The following is a 15915-nucleotide window of genomic DNA, read 5'->3' as shown; positions in this document are numbered from 1 at the left end:
TTATACCCGGGGGACAACGCACCCTGGGAGGAGCTGCACTGAGGAAAGTGTTGTTAAAAGTTAAAGTGCTTTTTGTCTGCCCAACTCTCCTGGAAGGAAGCGGATATAACCCTAAAGTCAAAGGCTGCTGTGTCCGTCCATGAACGAAAGAGAAAAGTATTTTGAAAGTTGTATTTCACCTCATTCATTCTCTGGCGTTTTTGGTCATTCTTATAAACGGTTATTGGAACAAAAATATTTAACCATATATTGGGTGATAGAACAGAACACTAGCTTCTTGTTTCTGGATACAAAAAAAAAAACTATAGGACAGGATGTTTAATAAACAGTTGAGCCAATTGTTGCAATCCATATTCAAAAATATATATAAACAGTGCCATCAACATTATTTCATTCCTTCCTTAAAGTGTGCAGTGAAGCGCCATTGATTTTTGATCGATTTAAGCACAAAAGCAAGGAGTTATCACCCATTAAATTGATGCAAAACACGTGGGGGTGCGCAGATAGATAAATTATAACAGCTATTTCTCCTGTGTAACAGCAAGTACATTTGTTCTGTTTAAGGTCGGGTTCACATGCGTGTGGCTGTGGTTTGAAGTCTAGGGTCCAGTGCATTTCTGCTCACTGGTTTAGGTGCAAATTTTTACCCGAATTCACACCTGAACCAGGCCCAAAAATGCACAGGACCCTTTTTTAAACTGCACTGCGACTCTCCCGGACATGTGAACCGGCCACATTCATGTCACACAAATTGAATGCACCCAATTTGCATTCTATGTGAACCCGGCATTAATGGGGATCGAAATCAAACGTCTGCCCATTTTTTTTTTTTAAGGCAGACACGATTGGATACCATTAGCGGCAGATATAAAAACAGGACTTATGCTGGCCATACACGGGTCAAATTCCAAAAGAACAGAAAACGTGCGTTTTGCGATCCTATGCCACCAATGATTTCGAAATTCCACAGACCAAACCTTCAATTTCACCTCATGTTCCTACAGAAAAGAATGTGGCTGGGAATCTTCTCTTTCCAGGAACCTTTGTTTCTTCCCGGGAATTTTCTTTTCTTGCGCATGCGCATTTTTTTTATACATTACATTTCTCGCACGATTCTCCCATTATCGATTAGAAAATAGTTTGTTTTCTCCAAAAAATATCCAACAACATGTTAGATTATTAAAATTCGACCGCCATAAAAAACCGGCCGTTGCTGCAGCAATACGAACAAAAATTCTTAGATACGATTTTCAAGTGTTTTTTTTTTTTATTTGACTAGTGTATGGCCAGCATTATCTCCTCATACGTATTTAATCAAAATTAGGTGTGTACAGACCCCTGTTGGACACCACGCATCAGACACACCCCAGCCCCATGACTCTGTAGTTACTCTGAGGACGGAAGGATTCTCTATTAAAATGTATGGTTAGCTGTTGTATGACCTGACTTCTGTCAAACTTGCATAACATGTTTGTTATTAAAGGGGTTGTTAAAAGGTAAAATTGTTCCTAAATAGCTTCCGTTACCTTAAGCCCCTTTCACACTGGGGCGTTTTTCGAGCGAAACCTCATCTGCAATCCCAATGTGCTGGTAAAGCACCGCTAAGACCCTAAAGTTTTAGGGCGTTTTTGCAGTGCCTCAGTGTGAAAGGGCAAGGCGTTTTTCCAGTGCTTTTCAATTCATTTCAATGGAGAGGGGCGTTTTTTCATCGCTCAAAAGCTGCTGCTTGCAGGACTCAGTGTGAAAGGGTCCATTGAGATGCATGGAGAGCGTTTAAATGTTTCAAGAGCGCAATTTTTAACACTAAAACTCTGTAAAAATGCTTCAGTGTGAAAGGGGTCTTAGTGCAGTCCTCCTTCACTTACCTCATCCTTCGATTTTGCTTTTAAATGTCCTTATTTCTTCTGAGAAATCCTCACAGTACCTTTACAACCCCTTTAATGCCGTTACTTGTCTTTACCTTCCATTCCCCAGAAGGGTACAACCACCTTTTGATTGTTCCCAAATCAAATTTACCGGTATATTGTTTGCATATTCTGTAAAGTTACCATTTTATTGCATTTGCAGCACACCTCTTAAAACAAAAAACACCTTACGTCACTCACCTATATCTGACCCGATAAAAACAAACGGAGGTGAATCTGTTCCCCTTCCTTCTGGGCAGATCAGATGGCAATCATATGTAAAACGGATAGCTGCTCTGTTTACATCCGACCCCCCCCCCCCCCCCCCCGTAAAAAGGAGAGTCAGTGTCCACTCTGCGTAAGCAAAACGAACACAACCTTGTCATTCGCCTGCTCAGAGAAGATCGTTGGACAGATTCCCCCACCGAACAGGCCGATTCCGCACCATGTGAAAGTGGACCATCCCGACCTACTCGGATAAAAGATGTGCACCAACAACAAAGGCAGACATACTTCATAAAATACAGTTGAGTGTTCGGGAGATAAAAACACCAAGACAGTGACTTTTAGTTAAACCATTTTATTTAAGAATCCTACATTGACAAGTCTTGTAAAAAGCATCCAAACACAAAACACGTATCTGAAGCAAACAGCATTCTGGGTATAACTTACAAACCAAAACAGTCCCAACACTCTAGAAAAACAGGGAGCATTTCACGCCACTCCAGAGCGTTCACCACCCACCCCGCCAGCATCAAATGCAATTCACAGAGACTCACATTATCAGTGAACAGAAAAGAATGCACACCTCATACAGCATTCACATTCAATAGACGTTTTCAGGAAAGGGGGAGGAGGGGAATTTTTTTTGTACACAAACTGATTTCAAACAATAAGCTTTTAGGCAGGAAAGGCCTCAGTCTTCCATAAATTGACAAGTCCTCTGAATGCAAGAAACATTCGTACGTTACTGGCTCCCACTGCTCTCTGCACACAATCACCAAGGTCAATGGATCCAGAGACACATCGCCACCTTCATGTTAAAAAATATATATATATTCCTATAATGCACCACCAGGTCTGCGCACGCGCTCTCGGTTCTCGCTCATACCCAAGCCTCTCATTCCTTGGTACCACCAATCCCACAGTTCAAGCAAGCCTTCTGGTTCCACCTCACAGCCGTGCGTTCAGAAGCGCTGGCACGTCTTCCATAAAAATAAAATTAGCGGATTAAAAAAAAATGGCTCACCCACCGTTCTAAAGAAAGGCCGCAGAGGAGGCGTTCTTGCAGGGTAATACGTGTAGGGGGAAGAAGAGGTCCAGCGTGGCTTATTAAAGAGCGCTGCTTGCGTGTGCCAGGTCCCGGGCAGACAAAAGTGAGGCGCAGAGATCAGTTGACGAAGCAGTGAACACAATAAGGGAAGACTGTCCTAAACATATTCAGAATTGCTCATTTACATAATGGAAATAATAAAAAAAAAAAATAAAGTTATACATCAGGTAATGCCAGTAGGTTTTCTTCAACATGCAGCTTTGAAGCTCACGCACACATCTATCCAGCTATCTACCTTTACAAAGCAGGCACAGCTGCACGCTTGAAGAAAACCTTCAGGAAAACGATTTTACAGTATACTTACCACAAAATTAGGAAATGTTTGTTCACCCCAGTCACCCAATACACTTCATTTACAAATCATTTCTACATCCCCCACCCCGATGACTTTGATTCCATACTTGAGCCGAAGCCCCCATTGAACCCAGTACCAGAACCAGCGTTTGGTGAGCCCCAGCCTATAGCACCAGAGTTTGAGCCATAGGAGTTACTACCCGACCCGAAACCTTGTGTCTGTTCCCTGGGCGGATTCCCCTGGCCCTGACTGTTGGCCTGTGGGCCAGGCTGGTTCTGCTGGCTAGCCAGCATACCCATCATGCCCCAGCTACTTTGAAGTGCTGCCTGAGCAGCAGCCATCATGGCTGGGTTAATGCTGAAGGCCCCAAAATTCATTCCACCGCCACCCCCCATATTGTTTGGTTGGTTGTTACCAAGGGCACTGCTGTTTGGTCTATTGTTGGGGTAACCCTGGTTCACAAAGTTTGGACTTTGGAATCTTCCACCCCTATCCATGTGCGATCGGAAGTTGTGTTTAGGTTCTGCTGTTGACACATGAACGCTGACCCCTTTGATGATGAGGTCTTCTCCACACAGAGATTGTGCCACCTGCAAGATAAAACCATCAACGGTTATTTACCAAAAATCCATCTGCTTTGCACCACCGTCCAAGAAATTTACATGCAACCCTGTTAAAGTCAATTTTAGAGCCCCTTCACACTGATCAGTTTACCAGAATACATACCAAAAACCATCTATACTTACCTGCTCTGTGCACAGAGCAGCCGTGAATTTCTTGTTTTTGGGTCCCCCGCCGGCCACTTCCAATGTGAGGGGGGGCACACTCATGCATGCTGCGTCTATAGACAGTGGGCCCCCCACCTCCTTGTCACTGGCTTTGACTGATTGCACTGGGAGCCAATGGCTCCCAGTGCCCCAGGATAGCCAGCGAGACCCGGAAGTGAGGGGAGAGAAGAACTGTAGATGTGCACACACTGGATTGAATGAGGGCTCATGTGAGTAAAATGAGGGTGAGATGCGGTCACCTAAATGCAATGAATGGGGGCTTTACAACCACTTTAGATCCTTTGGAACTCTTAACACCGGTCAGTTGCATTATTAAGAGTAACTTGCTGCATTGTGTGCGTAAAAAACCACACCACCCCATTGAAACGCACAACTACAGTTGCATTCTTATACGAGTCGCACATTCCATGATTTACAGGTGCACCCTGTCAGGCAACCAGGAATTAAAAAAAAATAAAATAAAACACCCAGCAAGAATGCATAACCATATTTTTTCAATGGAGCAGTGTGAAAGCAACCTTAATCAGTTCGTCCACAAACTTTAAAGGCCCCTTTCACAGACGGACCGTTCAGGTCCGCCTGTCAGTTTTATTAGGCGGACCTGAACTGGCGCTCCATACTTCGCTCGATCTCAATCCACTGATGTGCACGTCGAAGCAACTCTTCTGTCACAGGCTTGGCTGAAAGCAGCAGGGGCCATTGGCGCCTGCTGCGGTCATAAAAAGTTACCAAGGGTGCTAGGAACAGGTCCAGCGTCTGAATAGATGTAGACAGCCTGACTCAGGATCAAGCAAATAGGCTGCGGATTCCTATGGAGGGCACTCTGCAAAGGGGTCTGCCTGAGTGTTCAGGTGAGAGATTTCCACTATAGCCCATGTTCTAACGCAGTTATGGGTGGCGAATCATCCATGAATCAAGATGTGACATCCCACCCACTGTTCTTTAGTTACTGGGCATGGAGGAGCGGGGGCAACTGGGCTGTCATTTAGGATCTTTACACACGCCCACATGTGTGATGTCAAGACCATGTGACCTGAACAGCTCTGATTAACCAGGAAATGTTCTCTCCAGCAATAGAACTTATGTGCAGCCTTGCTACTCTGACTGTCTCTCTTCTGGCCTTGCCAAGAGACCCTGCAGGAGCAGGGAGGATCTACACAGGATCAAAGAGCCTTTTTACACAATGCAGAGGATTAACTCCAAGTTCCACAGTGAGTATAACAAGCTTTCTATTCTGCATAGGCAGACTGATTTTACTGTTGTGGGCATAGTAACACTTTAAACAAATATCTTTGCATTTATTGGTGTTGAAGTTCACTGCATCAACATCACTTGTGTTGGTACAGCCATATGTCAGTTTTTTTCCTTGCTGGGTTGAACACACACACCTTCCAATGTATATACGGGGCTTTAAGACATTGCACAGAACTTACTTGGTCATCTGCAAACGTGACAAAAGCGAATGCTCGGAAAGGCTTCGGGATGAACACATCTACAACTTCCCCATACTGAATGAAGAACTGGCGAAGCTCTTCAGCACTCATGTCCTCCGTACAGCGGCCAACAAAGACTTTTCTGCTGCGCGTTGGCTCGTCTGGGTTCTGCTGTTAATGTAGGGAGAAGGGAAAAAAAATACACAAGAGGTAAAATACACTTCGTAAAATAAACTTTACCTGCTCATGTGCCTGATCTAGTCACTAGGCTCAGAAAAATAGCCAACTCTAAATTGTAACTGCCACTTAAAGCTACTCTAAGAGAGACACTTCACAGTAATATCACATTGGTAGCGAACAAAGCGATTCTAAACGGCAGAAGTGACTCGTGCCGATTGCAAAGGAATGAAGCAGCAAGTATTTTTTGTCCAGAGATTTATTTTGGTGCCATTTTATCACCTCTGCGGTTTATTTTTTGGCACTCCAAAAAGTCAAATTTAGGCCAATATGTATTTTTGGTAAAAAAAATCCCAATAAGCATATTTTTATTTTATAGCATCTGCAATCTATGGAATATATTTATTTAATTTTTTCACCAATAACGGCAGAGATCAGCGATTTTTAGCAGGACTGCAACATTGCGGCGGACAAGTCTGACAAAAAATAAAAGGCAAAGCACTATCACTATACAAATGACACTGGTAGGGAAGAGGTCATCAGGGGCAATCAAAGGATTAAATGTGTCCCTAGGAGGTGCTTTCCAACTGTGGGGAATGTGCTTTGACCAGACGAAAACAGTTCTGCATTTCTGCCTAGCAGAAACACAAGTTCTCCATTTTCCCCCTAGGGCAGAATAGCAGTCTTGTTTACTCTCGGAACCATTGGCAGGTCCTGGTGGACGTTACATCCGCCGGACCTGCTGATTGGCCCCCACTGTGTCCAATCAGCGCACCACAGACCCCGTGCACAAAATCATGTACAGGAGGGGCCGCCCTGTTGCCGTACATCTGTGCCATAAACCTTCAAGTGGTAGTATGCCCCCCCCACCAATCCATACTTACCACAGTCCTCACGCAAGCCAGCGCTTTGCTCATTTGCAGCGGCTCTCATTGGCTCCCACTGCAGTCAGTCAAATCCTGTGATGGAGCAGGGCCAACCTGCCCCAACTATTGACATGGGATGCAGGTCTGCCCACATAGCAAACAGCTTGCTATGTGGGGCACACAAAGGAGATTCTGGGCCACCCTGTGCAAATCTATTGCACAGAGCAGGTAAAGGGTTTAATAATTGAGGGAGGAGGTGGGGGACACCCCCACAACAGGAGAAAGAACAGAGAGCCCCCAGCAGAATTTGAAGATGCGGAAGCAGTGGTTGGAAAAGGGATAACCCCAGTAGCAGAAAGGGAAAAAGATCAGAGTAAGAGTTGGAAGAAACCTCATGGATAAGGAAAAAGGATAAAGTTATATGAAGTCAAACAGAACGTCTTAAAAAAAAAAAAAAAAAGGGGGAAATGGGAACAAGGAAGGGAGGAGGGAAGGCAGAGAGGTGGTAAAGGGATAGACATTTAATCACTAAAAGAAGAATATTTGAAAGATGATCCTGTAATAATTTTATAAAATGAGATAAAAACATTTAATATATAAATAAAAAATTGAGGAAGGCAGATATTTCCAAACAGCTATCTGCGAATGAACTCCATGTACAAATTGCTTGCAGTTCTCATAGTTCATTAATTCTTAGTGTACGTTAGTAACTGTCTGCCCATATGGGAGGTACAGGCAGACAGTTGTATTTAGAGTCTGCAGTAGCCTGACACTGCACCTGTGATCTGCTTTTAATGGGTGCAATGTTCTGCTGGCTCCTAGGGAGGAAAAATAAAAAATGCAGGTAGAAAAACCTTGGTTAGTCTTACCGGTAATGGTATTTCCATGAATCTTCCAGGATAGCTCAGTTGAGAGAAGTATGGCTCTGCCTTCAACAGGAAACACAAACCAAAAAGATTAAATAGCCCCCCTTTACCTTTCCTCTTCATTTCTAAGTAAAAAGAACCTTCACCAACGTGCACAAGGGAAAAACACCAATTTCCTACAAACACATTTACTCCCAGTGAATAATACAAACAAAAAATAAAAATAAAAAAACACAACAGGTGGGAATATATCCACTGTCCTGGAAGATTCCTGGAAATACCGTCACTGGCAAGACTAACCAAGGTTTTCCCTAATCATCTTCCAGGACAGCTCACTTGAGGAGATTAATAAATCCTACCTTTGGGAGTGGGAAGGATGGCTGGGGGGGAGGGGGGGGGGGCCCCGCAGCCTGCAAAACTTTCCTTCCAAAGGATAAATCCTGGCTGGATAACATCTCCACTCCATAGTGCTTTATGAAAGCATGGGATGAAGACTACAGTGCTGCTCTAGCAATGTTTTCCCATGAAGCGCCTGCTCTTTCCGCCCAGGATATGACCAATGTTGTGGTGTGCGCCCTAATCTTAGGTGGCCACTGAAGCCCCCAGCTTGCAGGTTAGACCGATAAGAGTCTCTAATCCACCTTGCAATGGAACTGTTTGAAGAAGAAAGGCCCATCTTGGAACCCCTGTATAAAAAAAATTAGCCAAGATGATTTCCTAAAACTTCTGGCAACTTCCAACAACACAATTAGGCATCAAACGTCTAAATAGCAACCCTCTGTATAGCCGCTTTATGGATCAGAGGGGGAAAAAAAAAAAACACAACCCTACTCTGGGCCAAACAGTTAGCAAGCCACAGCTTGCTATGAAACAGCATGCACCAAAAGTGGATACTGGGCTCTTAAATTGAGAGAAGTGCACAAGTCGTGTACAGGAAATTCATTATTGCACTTCCAGTCTGGCATCATTTGGTACACCTCTGGGACAGATTGTACCCACAAGTTCTACCCGCGCCATAGTGATACAACCCCCCCCCCCCCCCAACAGGAAGTGATGCAGCCACAGCCATCTTGGTCCACCCGCCCATGTCACGGATTCTTCCTACACAGCTACCCAAGCCACAGGAGGCATGACAAAAAAATAATAAAATAAAAAACACACACACACACACACACACACACAGTTCTAAAACACAGGCACACCCAGTCTTAAGCCACCAGAGGGGGACTAATAACAACAATCACCAGAACCAAAGGAGAAAATGTGACGCAGATTACTTCTGAATGGTTCGGAAATACAAAACAAAACTTCTTAAGAGGGAAGGTAAGGGGAGCTATTTTATCTTTTTGGTTTGTGTTTCCTGTTGAAGGTGGAGCCAATCATCTCAAGTGAGCTGTCCTGGAAGATGATTGGGTAAAGTGCATTTACAGCGCACCAAGAATAAATTGACTTTTACCTGCAAACAAATGTGCATTTAAAGAAAAAAAAAAAAAGAAGTTTAGCCTTTAAAGAGCAAGACACTGCAAATAGGACATCTCACCTTAGAATTGGGCAGTTTGCAATCACACCATCTGCCGTCTATCATGTGCCGCTGTGACATCACTTTCATCTGTGTTTCATAGTCTGCAAAGCGAACAAATCCAAAGCCTTTCGAATGACTCGTTTTGGCATCTTTTTTAACCTGCAAAAAAAAAATTAAACAAACTGGTACATGTAGATTTTTTTGGCGCTACAGCAAGAAAAAAAAATAAAAGAAAGAAAGTACCTGAACCATGATTACTTCTCCAAATGTACTGAAATAGTCTTTAAGGTCTTGCTCTGTCGTTTTCCACGGAATTCCCAAAACAATGAGATCGGAGGTTTTTGTAACGGCGCGTTTAATTTTAACAGCTGAAGAAGCATCGGTTTCATCCATCTTCCTCTTGTTGTCTGTAAGAGACGTAAACATTCAGGCTCATTTTTTATGCTATACTAAAAATGGCTTAATACCATTGAAACTCGAGACTTACTGACTATACAACGTAAAGAATATGTAAACCCAACATTTCGTATTCCTAATATGTGCCTGCTGCAACATGTACTTGTATGAAAAAATATCCTGTTCCCGTTTGTACTGCTTCTTTTATATGGAATTCCTGGTGTTCATGCTAGTCCCTCTGCTTTTCTATTAAAACTGTCCACACTAGGCATGAGGGCAGAGTGTGGTCAGTCCTATAGCTGTGCTGGGAACTGAGCCTGCTCTCCTCCAATGATCAGAATTGTCCTGGCACACACTCAATGTGCTGCTGTTTCTCCTGCCTGAGCTCTCCATGCAGCCGAGAACAGAAGGAATGTGATCACTAATAAAAATTACAAACACACCCCCTCTTTTTTTTTATGTATAGACAAAATGTTTTGACTTTCATTTGCATTTTTAACCAAATGGGTTTTACATTATACTTTCAAAGGTCGGTGCTTCCAAGAGAAAAGGTTATATGCCCCCTGACAGCCAACGGTAAGTTACACTTCTAGCAGTAAGGCAAGACCCTAAGGCCTTATACACACACCAAGCGTTAAAGTGTCACTAAACCCACATCAAATCTGTCTGTATATGCATTATTGCATGCTGGTCATACTCGCTTGGACACCAAATTGGGTAATCCTCAACAGAGCGAGTGTGTGTGTTGAGGACCCCAAAAACAACCCTGGTTGATCCTGCCGTTGAGTCCCTCCCTCCAGTACATTCCCCACTTCAGATTCTGCAGAGCAGCATTGGCAAGCAGGTGCACATGCTCAGCTTTGTGTACGTTTCAAACTAAGACAATTCCTTTGATTGTAGCTGTGCAGGTCACATGACCAGCATCACACATTTGTATATACAGATTATATGACAGTCCAAAATGCAAAATGTTGCTGCCCGGAGGCAAGGCGGGTTGGGCAAATGCTCCGTGTATGAGGCTGGATTCAAATTTGGTGCAAGATCCCACCACCGAGTCCCTGAAAAAGGGCAGCTTTTGCTAAAGCGTAGTCAACCTGCACTTTCCAATAGACTTCCTTGGAGGTCCTGTGGTTTTGGTAAGGTTTCAAGTCTATGGGAAAGTGCAGCTAAACCGCATCAAACCCAGGTATTAGCGGAGCATTCCCTATAGCACAGGTGGGACAGCACTGGGGTGTGCAGCCGCCTAAAGTGAGAGAATCCACCCAACAAATACTGAGCACTTTAATTAGCACTCACCTTTGGGGTAATTGACAACGTAAACGAGATTTCCCCATCCGGTCTCTGGTGCATGAAGGATTCCTTCCACCAATCTGACTCCACGCATACACTGATTCACTGGATTCCGATATCTAAGGCCACATGCGCCTGGAAACTGTGCTGTAACTGTTGATAGGAGGACGGTGCCGTCATCTTCAGAGGGAATTTCCATTGGTTCTTCATTCTCATCCTCCGCCACGCGAATATATTCCATTTCCATGGCTGCAAACTAAGGAAAACAAAAAGAACACTTCAGTTTTATTGTTACCTGTAACCCTTTTGAGAAAGATATTCACCTCTCCTGTCCCAGTGACAGCAGGATAAGAAATGAGGGGCAGGTGGCACTGGCAGATATATAGTAAAAACATGACAGAGGTTCTTACCCTTCCCCATATTACAAAAAAAGTGTTATGCTGTCAGCCATTGAGAAATTTCCCTTGACTTGTCTAAACATTGGGGACACAAAGTGCAAATGCGAAAGGTTTCAGCTAAATACGCCCGCCATTACAAAGTGCCAGGCACATTCCATTATGGATTTTGTTTACTGATCTTGTATTCAGCATTGGAATTAAATTATAAATAAAAGCAATTTTTGTTTAAATTTTGGATAGAGGAGAGGGATTAGATCCCTGGTCAGGATTTTATTGCCGTCTGTCTCCCCAATAGGGAGATTCACCCTCTCCATTTGTCCCAGTTACGTTTCCCACAGAAAGTGAAAAAAAGGTCCCAATTTTGGGTTGTCATCAGAACAGGACTAGATGGAATCTTCCAATGAGGACAAAAAAAAAAGTCAACAACCTGGGATTGCCTCTCTTTGGAGGAATTTCCTATCACTTTTTATGTTGGCTATGGGACAGGAAGTTAAAGTACATCGCGGCAATGGGGCAGATATAACCTGACAGGGGTTATATCCCTCCCTTAGTCCAGGGGTTGACAAATTTGCTTGGAATCTAGGAGCCAGCTAAAAAAGTTAGGAGCCAGAAAACGCACCCCGTCCCGACAAGCTTGCGCGCAGAAGCGAACACATACGTGAGCAGCGCCCGCATATGTAAACGGTGTTCAAACGCAATTTTGAAGCGTGACATGTTGGGTATGAATTTTTTCGGCGTAACATTATCTTTCATAATATAAAAAAAAATGGGGATAACTTTACTGTTGTCTTATTTTTTAATTTAAAAAAGTGTAATTCTTTCCCAAAAAAGTGCGCTTGTAAGACCGCTGCGCAAATACTGCGTGACAGAAAGTATTGCAACGATCGCCATTTTATTCTCTAGGGTGTTAGGATAAAAAATATATATAATGTTTGGGGGTTCTAATTAGAGGGAAAAAGATGGCAGTGAAAATAGTGAAAAATGACATTAGAATTGCTGTTTAACTTGTAATGCTTAACTTGTAATACCAACGGCCACCACCAGAGGGCGCCAGCTCACATCTGGTGGTAATAACTTGTAATACCAACGGCTTACCACCAGCTCACAAAAAAAAAAAGATTTTTTTTTTTTTTGCCCACCTTCCAAGCCAAGTCGCCAGGACACTATTTCTAGTCGCCATGGCAACCTAGCGCCCGGGATTTGTCGATCCCTGCCTTAGTCCATCCAAAAAAAAAAAATTGTGCAGGGTATGGGGATATAATAAGAAATAAGTGCAAGTTTAAGATTCTCTTTTAAAGTGGTTGTTAACCCTTGCTGTGTAGTGTAATTTAAAGGTACATTTAAATTGGAAAGAGAGCGAAGCATAACCGATCTGCCCAATACTTAAAGCAACGCTCCATGTAATAAAAATAAATTGCCCAGCTGAAGTGAAAAAAAAAAAAGTGGTTGTAAACCCTTTATAACCACTTTAACCTACAGGTTAGCCTAGTATAAAGGCTTACCTGTAGGCACTTGAAATATCTCCTAAACCTCCAGTTTTAAGATATATTTACTAAAATAATGGGCGCCGATGCCTACAGCGCATGCACTGTAGACAACTGTGCAGGCGCACTTCAGCAATGGCGATCATGTCGTTCGGAAAGAAGGCCGTGACCGATGGCTACCGTGCGGGAAAGATGTTGGCCGCCCAAGAGGCCAGCTGCAGGGGCTTCGATCAGAGACAAGTATCACATAATGAGCTAGTATGCATACTAGCTCATGCCTTTGTCTTGCAGTGATAGAAATTTTACTGAATTATAAGATGCCTGTCACCACAAAGACACCCAAAAAAACAACAGTTTGCTGCTATGGGTCTCATTCACACTACAATGCAGCCTATGGCACTGTGCCAAATCACATGGCAAAGTACAGAAGTCCAGCACATAGCATGGCACTATGCTGTGAATGAAGTGTACATTCTGTAAAATTCAAAAAGTTGGGGGGGGCATGTGATGCAAGGGACGAAAAATATGTAGAAGAATACGTATCGTCCTAAACTGAGGAAAAAAAAGTCAATATATTTTTGGGGGATATATATTATGGAAAAAAGTAAAATATTTTTTTTTTCTTCAAAATTGTCGCTCTATTTTTGTTTATAGCACAAAAAAATAAAAACCGCAGAGGTGATCAATTACCACCAAAAGAAAACTCCATTTGTGGGGAAAAGGGACGCCAATTTTGTTTGGGAGCCACGTCGCACAATTGTCAGTTAAAGCGACGCAGTCCCAAATCGCAAAAAGTGCTCTGGTCTTTGGGCAGCAATATGGTCCAGGGGTTAAAAAATTTTATATATATATATATATATATATATATATATATATATATATATATATATATATATATATATATATATATATATATAAATAAATAAAATGAATGGCACACTACTCTGCCCCCTACCACCGCAGCTGTAACACATGGCAATGTGCAGCATTGTTGTGAATACAATGTACTTTTGTCAAATAAAGTTGGTACAAAAAAAAAAAAAAAGTGGGGGAGCGAGCCATGCGATGCCTCACGCACTACACTGCCCCCTACCACCGTGCGCGGTAACACATGGCAACGTACAGCAGCACAGCGCATGGCTTTGCTGTGAATGAAGTGTACGTTTTGTACATTTCAAATAAAGTTCTAACAAAACGTGGGGGGGGATGGAGCTAGGCGAAGAACGGCGCACAACACTGCCCCCTACCGCCGCACCCTGGAATAGATAGCGGGCGCTCTATGGGGAAACCCGGCCTAGGTAACCTAGGAAGCCTCCTCAGCGGCCACACAGGCCTCCAACCCCTCTCCGCCTCCCCTGACTAGGCCTCCGCTCCCGGCACACACACACCTGCTCTAGTGTAGAAAAAAACCGGAGAATTCCCTAGTGAAGACCCGAAAAGCACACACCGAACCGGCTCTCACCTCCTTCGAACTCAGCTCCCGCACAAAATGGCGCCCGACAACCTCCGCTCCAATCCTCATCTGAAGAGAGGAACCTACCACCTCCCGACACAGGGGGAGGGGGGGAGCGGACCGGGACCAAACCAATTCCCGCTATCTCCTTCGCTCAAATCTTCCGTCTCTTCCCAGCCCCCGCCGGATATATCCTACTAATCCGAATGTGATGTGTGAGGTTGTGTATGGTGTTGGTTGGCACGGAGCGGGGAAAGGAGAAGCGAGGCGGTCCACCCCTCTGGGAGGGGAGTAAAGTGGTACGGTCTGCGGCCGAGGCGCGCATGCGCAGATTCTAGTGCATGGTTCGCCCTTCATTGTTCTCAAATATCGCCTTTGACAATATTTACCTCAAAACATTCTATACAATGTCCCGGGATAGTCATGTATACATCCCACATATAGTTCTATACAATGTCCCGGGTTAGTCACCCATAAACACATACAAGAGAACCATTCACATACAGAACTAACAATGCTCCACCTACAACGTGTACAGACCCCGGATGATCACAGCTCTGATAATATAATGGGCTAGATTCAGATAGCTGCGCCCATTCTTACGGCGGCGCAGCGTATCGTATTTACGCTGCGCCGCCGTAAGTTTGAGAGGCAAGTGCTGTATTCACAAAGCACTTGCCTCCTAACTTACGGCGGCGTAGGGTGAATGGGGCCGGCGTAAGCGCGCCTAATTCAAATGACGATGAGGGGGGCGTGTTTTATTAAAATTAATGGTGACCGTTCGTGGAAGAATCCCAGTGCGCATGCTCGAAATTCCGCCTCAAATCGGCATTGCTTTGGACGTGAACGTAAATTACGTCCGGCCCTATTCGTAAACGATGTAAAAAATTCAAATTTCGAAGCGGGAACGACGTCCATACTTAACATTGGCTGCGCCTCCTAATAGCAGGAGCAACCCTACGTCGAAAAAGCCTAACGTAAACAACGTAAATAAATTGCGCCGGGCGTACCTACGTTTGTGAATCGGCGTATCTAGGTCATTTGCCTATTCTACGCCGGAAACAACCTAAGCGCCCCTAGCGGCCAGCGTAAAATTGCACACAATTATACACCGCCGTATTCAAGTTACGTCGGCGGAGGAAGCCTATTTTTTGAACGTATCTGCCTTTGAGAATCGGCGTAAAGATACGACGGCGCAGATTTGAAATTACGGCGGCGTATCTGGAGATACGCCGCCGTAACTACTACTTGAATCTAGCCCAATATGTACATTACACAACATTTCCCAAACCTTATTAGAGACATTTTTTTTGGGGCAGTGTAGGTGGAGCAGTATTGTATTTGGGGCGGGCAATCAATTTTTTGTGGGCGTGCCCGGCTGTGGTGTATACGAATGAGTGGTGGGCGAAGCGTGCCACAGCGGAAAATAAATAGGCGTGGTCTAAATTACATTAAATATTGGGCTTGGCTTTAATGGGGTGTGGTTAAATAGAGTGTTTACATCCGCCTGTCCATAGGGATGGATGGACCTTACCATCAGCCTGAGAAACTGACAGGCAGACCTGATGGGACCCTCTGTGTGAAAGGGGCCTCAGTGATGTGTCAGTGAGGAGTGTCAGCGAGAAATGCACTGACCAATTTCTCCCAGTCCAGTAACTGCTGGATAAAAGAAAACCTTAACCTTTAAAGTCAGTGCAGCCTCATCAGTGC

General features: G+C 44.0%; 1 protein-coding gene across 5 annotated transcripts; it reads right to left on the bottom strand.

Moving 5' to 3' along the window:
• Nucleotides 1-2468: 2468 nt before the first annotated feature.
• LOC120915670 (TAR DNA binding protein) lies at nucleotides 2469-14321 on the bottom strand. 5 transcript variants are annotated; one of them, XM_040326370.1, is made up of 7 exons: nucleotides 14215-14321; nucleotides 10877-11126; nucleotides 9428-9591; nucleotides 9203-9343; nucleotides 7666-7725; nucleotides 5754-5924; nucleotides 2469-4122 (listed from the first exon to the last, which is right to left on the bottom strand). In XM_040326370.1, exons 1-7 carry the CDS (start codon nucleotides 14272-14274, stop codon nucleotides 3604-3606), a joined length of 1365 nt encoding a protein of 454 aa, XP_040182304.1. In that variant the 5' UTR covers nucleotides 14275-14321; the 3' UTR covers nucleotides 2469-3603. The 5 variants fall into 5 exon arrangements, with proteins under 5 accessions (XP_040182304.1, XP_040182305.1, XP_040182308.1 ...); XM_040326371.1 differs by having other exon boundaries at nucleotides 5754-5921; XM_040326374.1 differs by having other exon boundaries at nucleotides 14141-14232.
• Nucleotides 14322-15915: the final 1594 nt, after the last annotated feature.

Source organism: Rana temporaria, chromosome 10, assembly GCF_905171775.1.
Source record: "Rana temporaria chromosome 10, aRanTem1.1, whole genome shotgun sequence".
NCBI classification, from domain to species: domain Eukaryota; kingdom Metazoa; phylum Chordata; class Amphibia; order Anura; family Ranidae; genus Rana; species Rana temporaria.
Note: the sequence above shows the minus strand (reverse complement) of the source record. Positions and strands in the feature narration are given on the sequence as shown.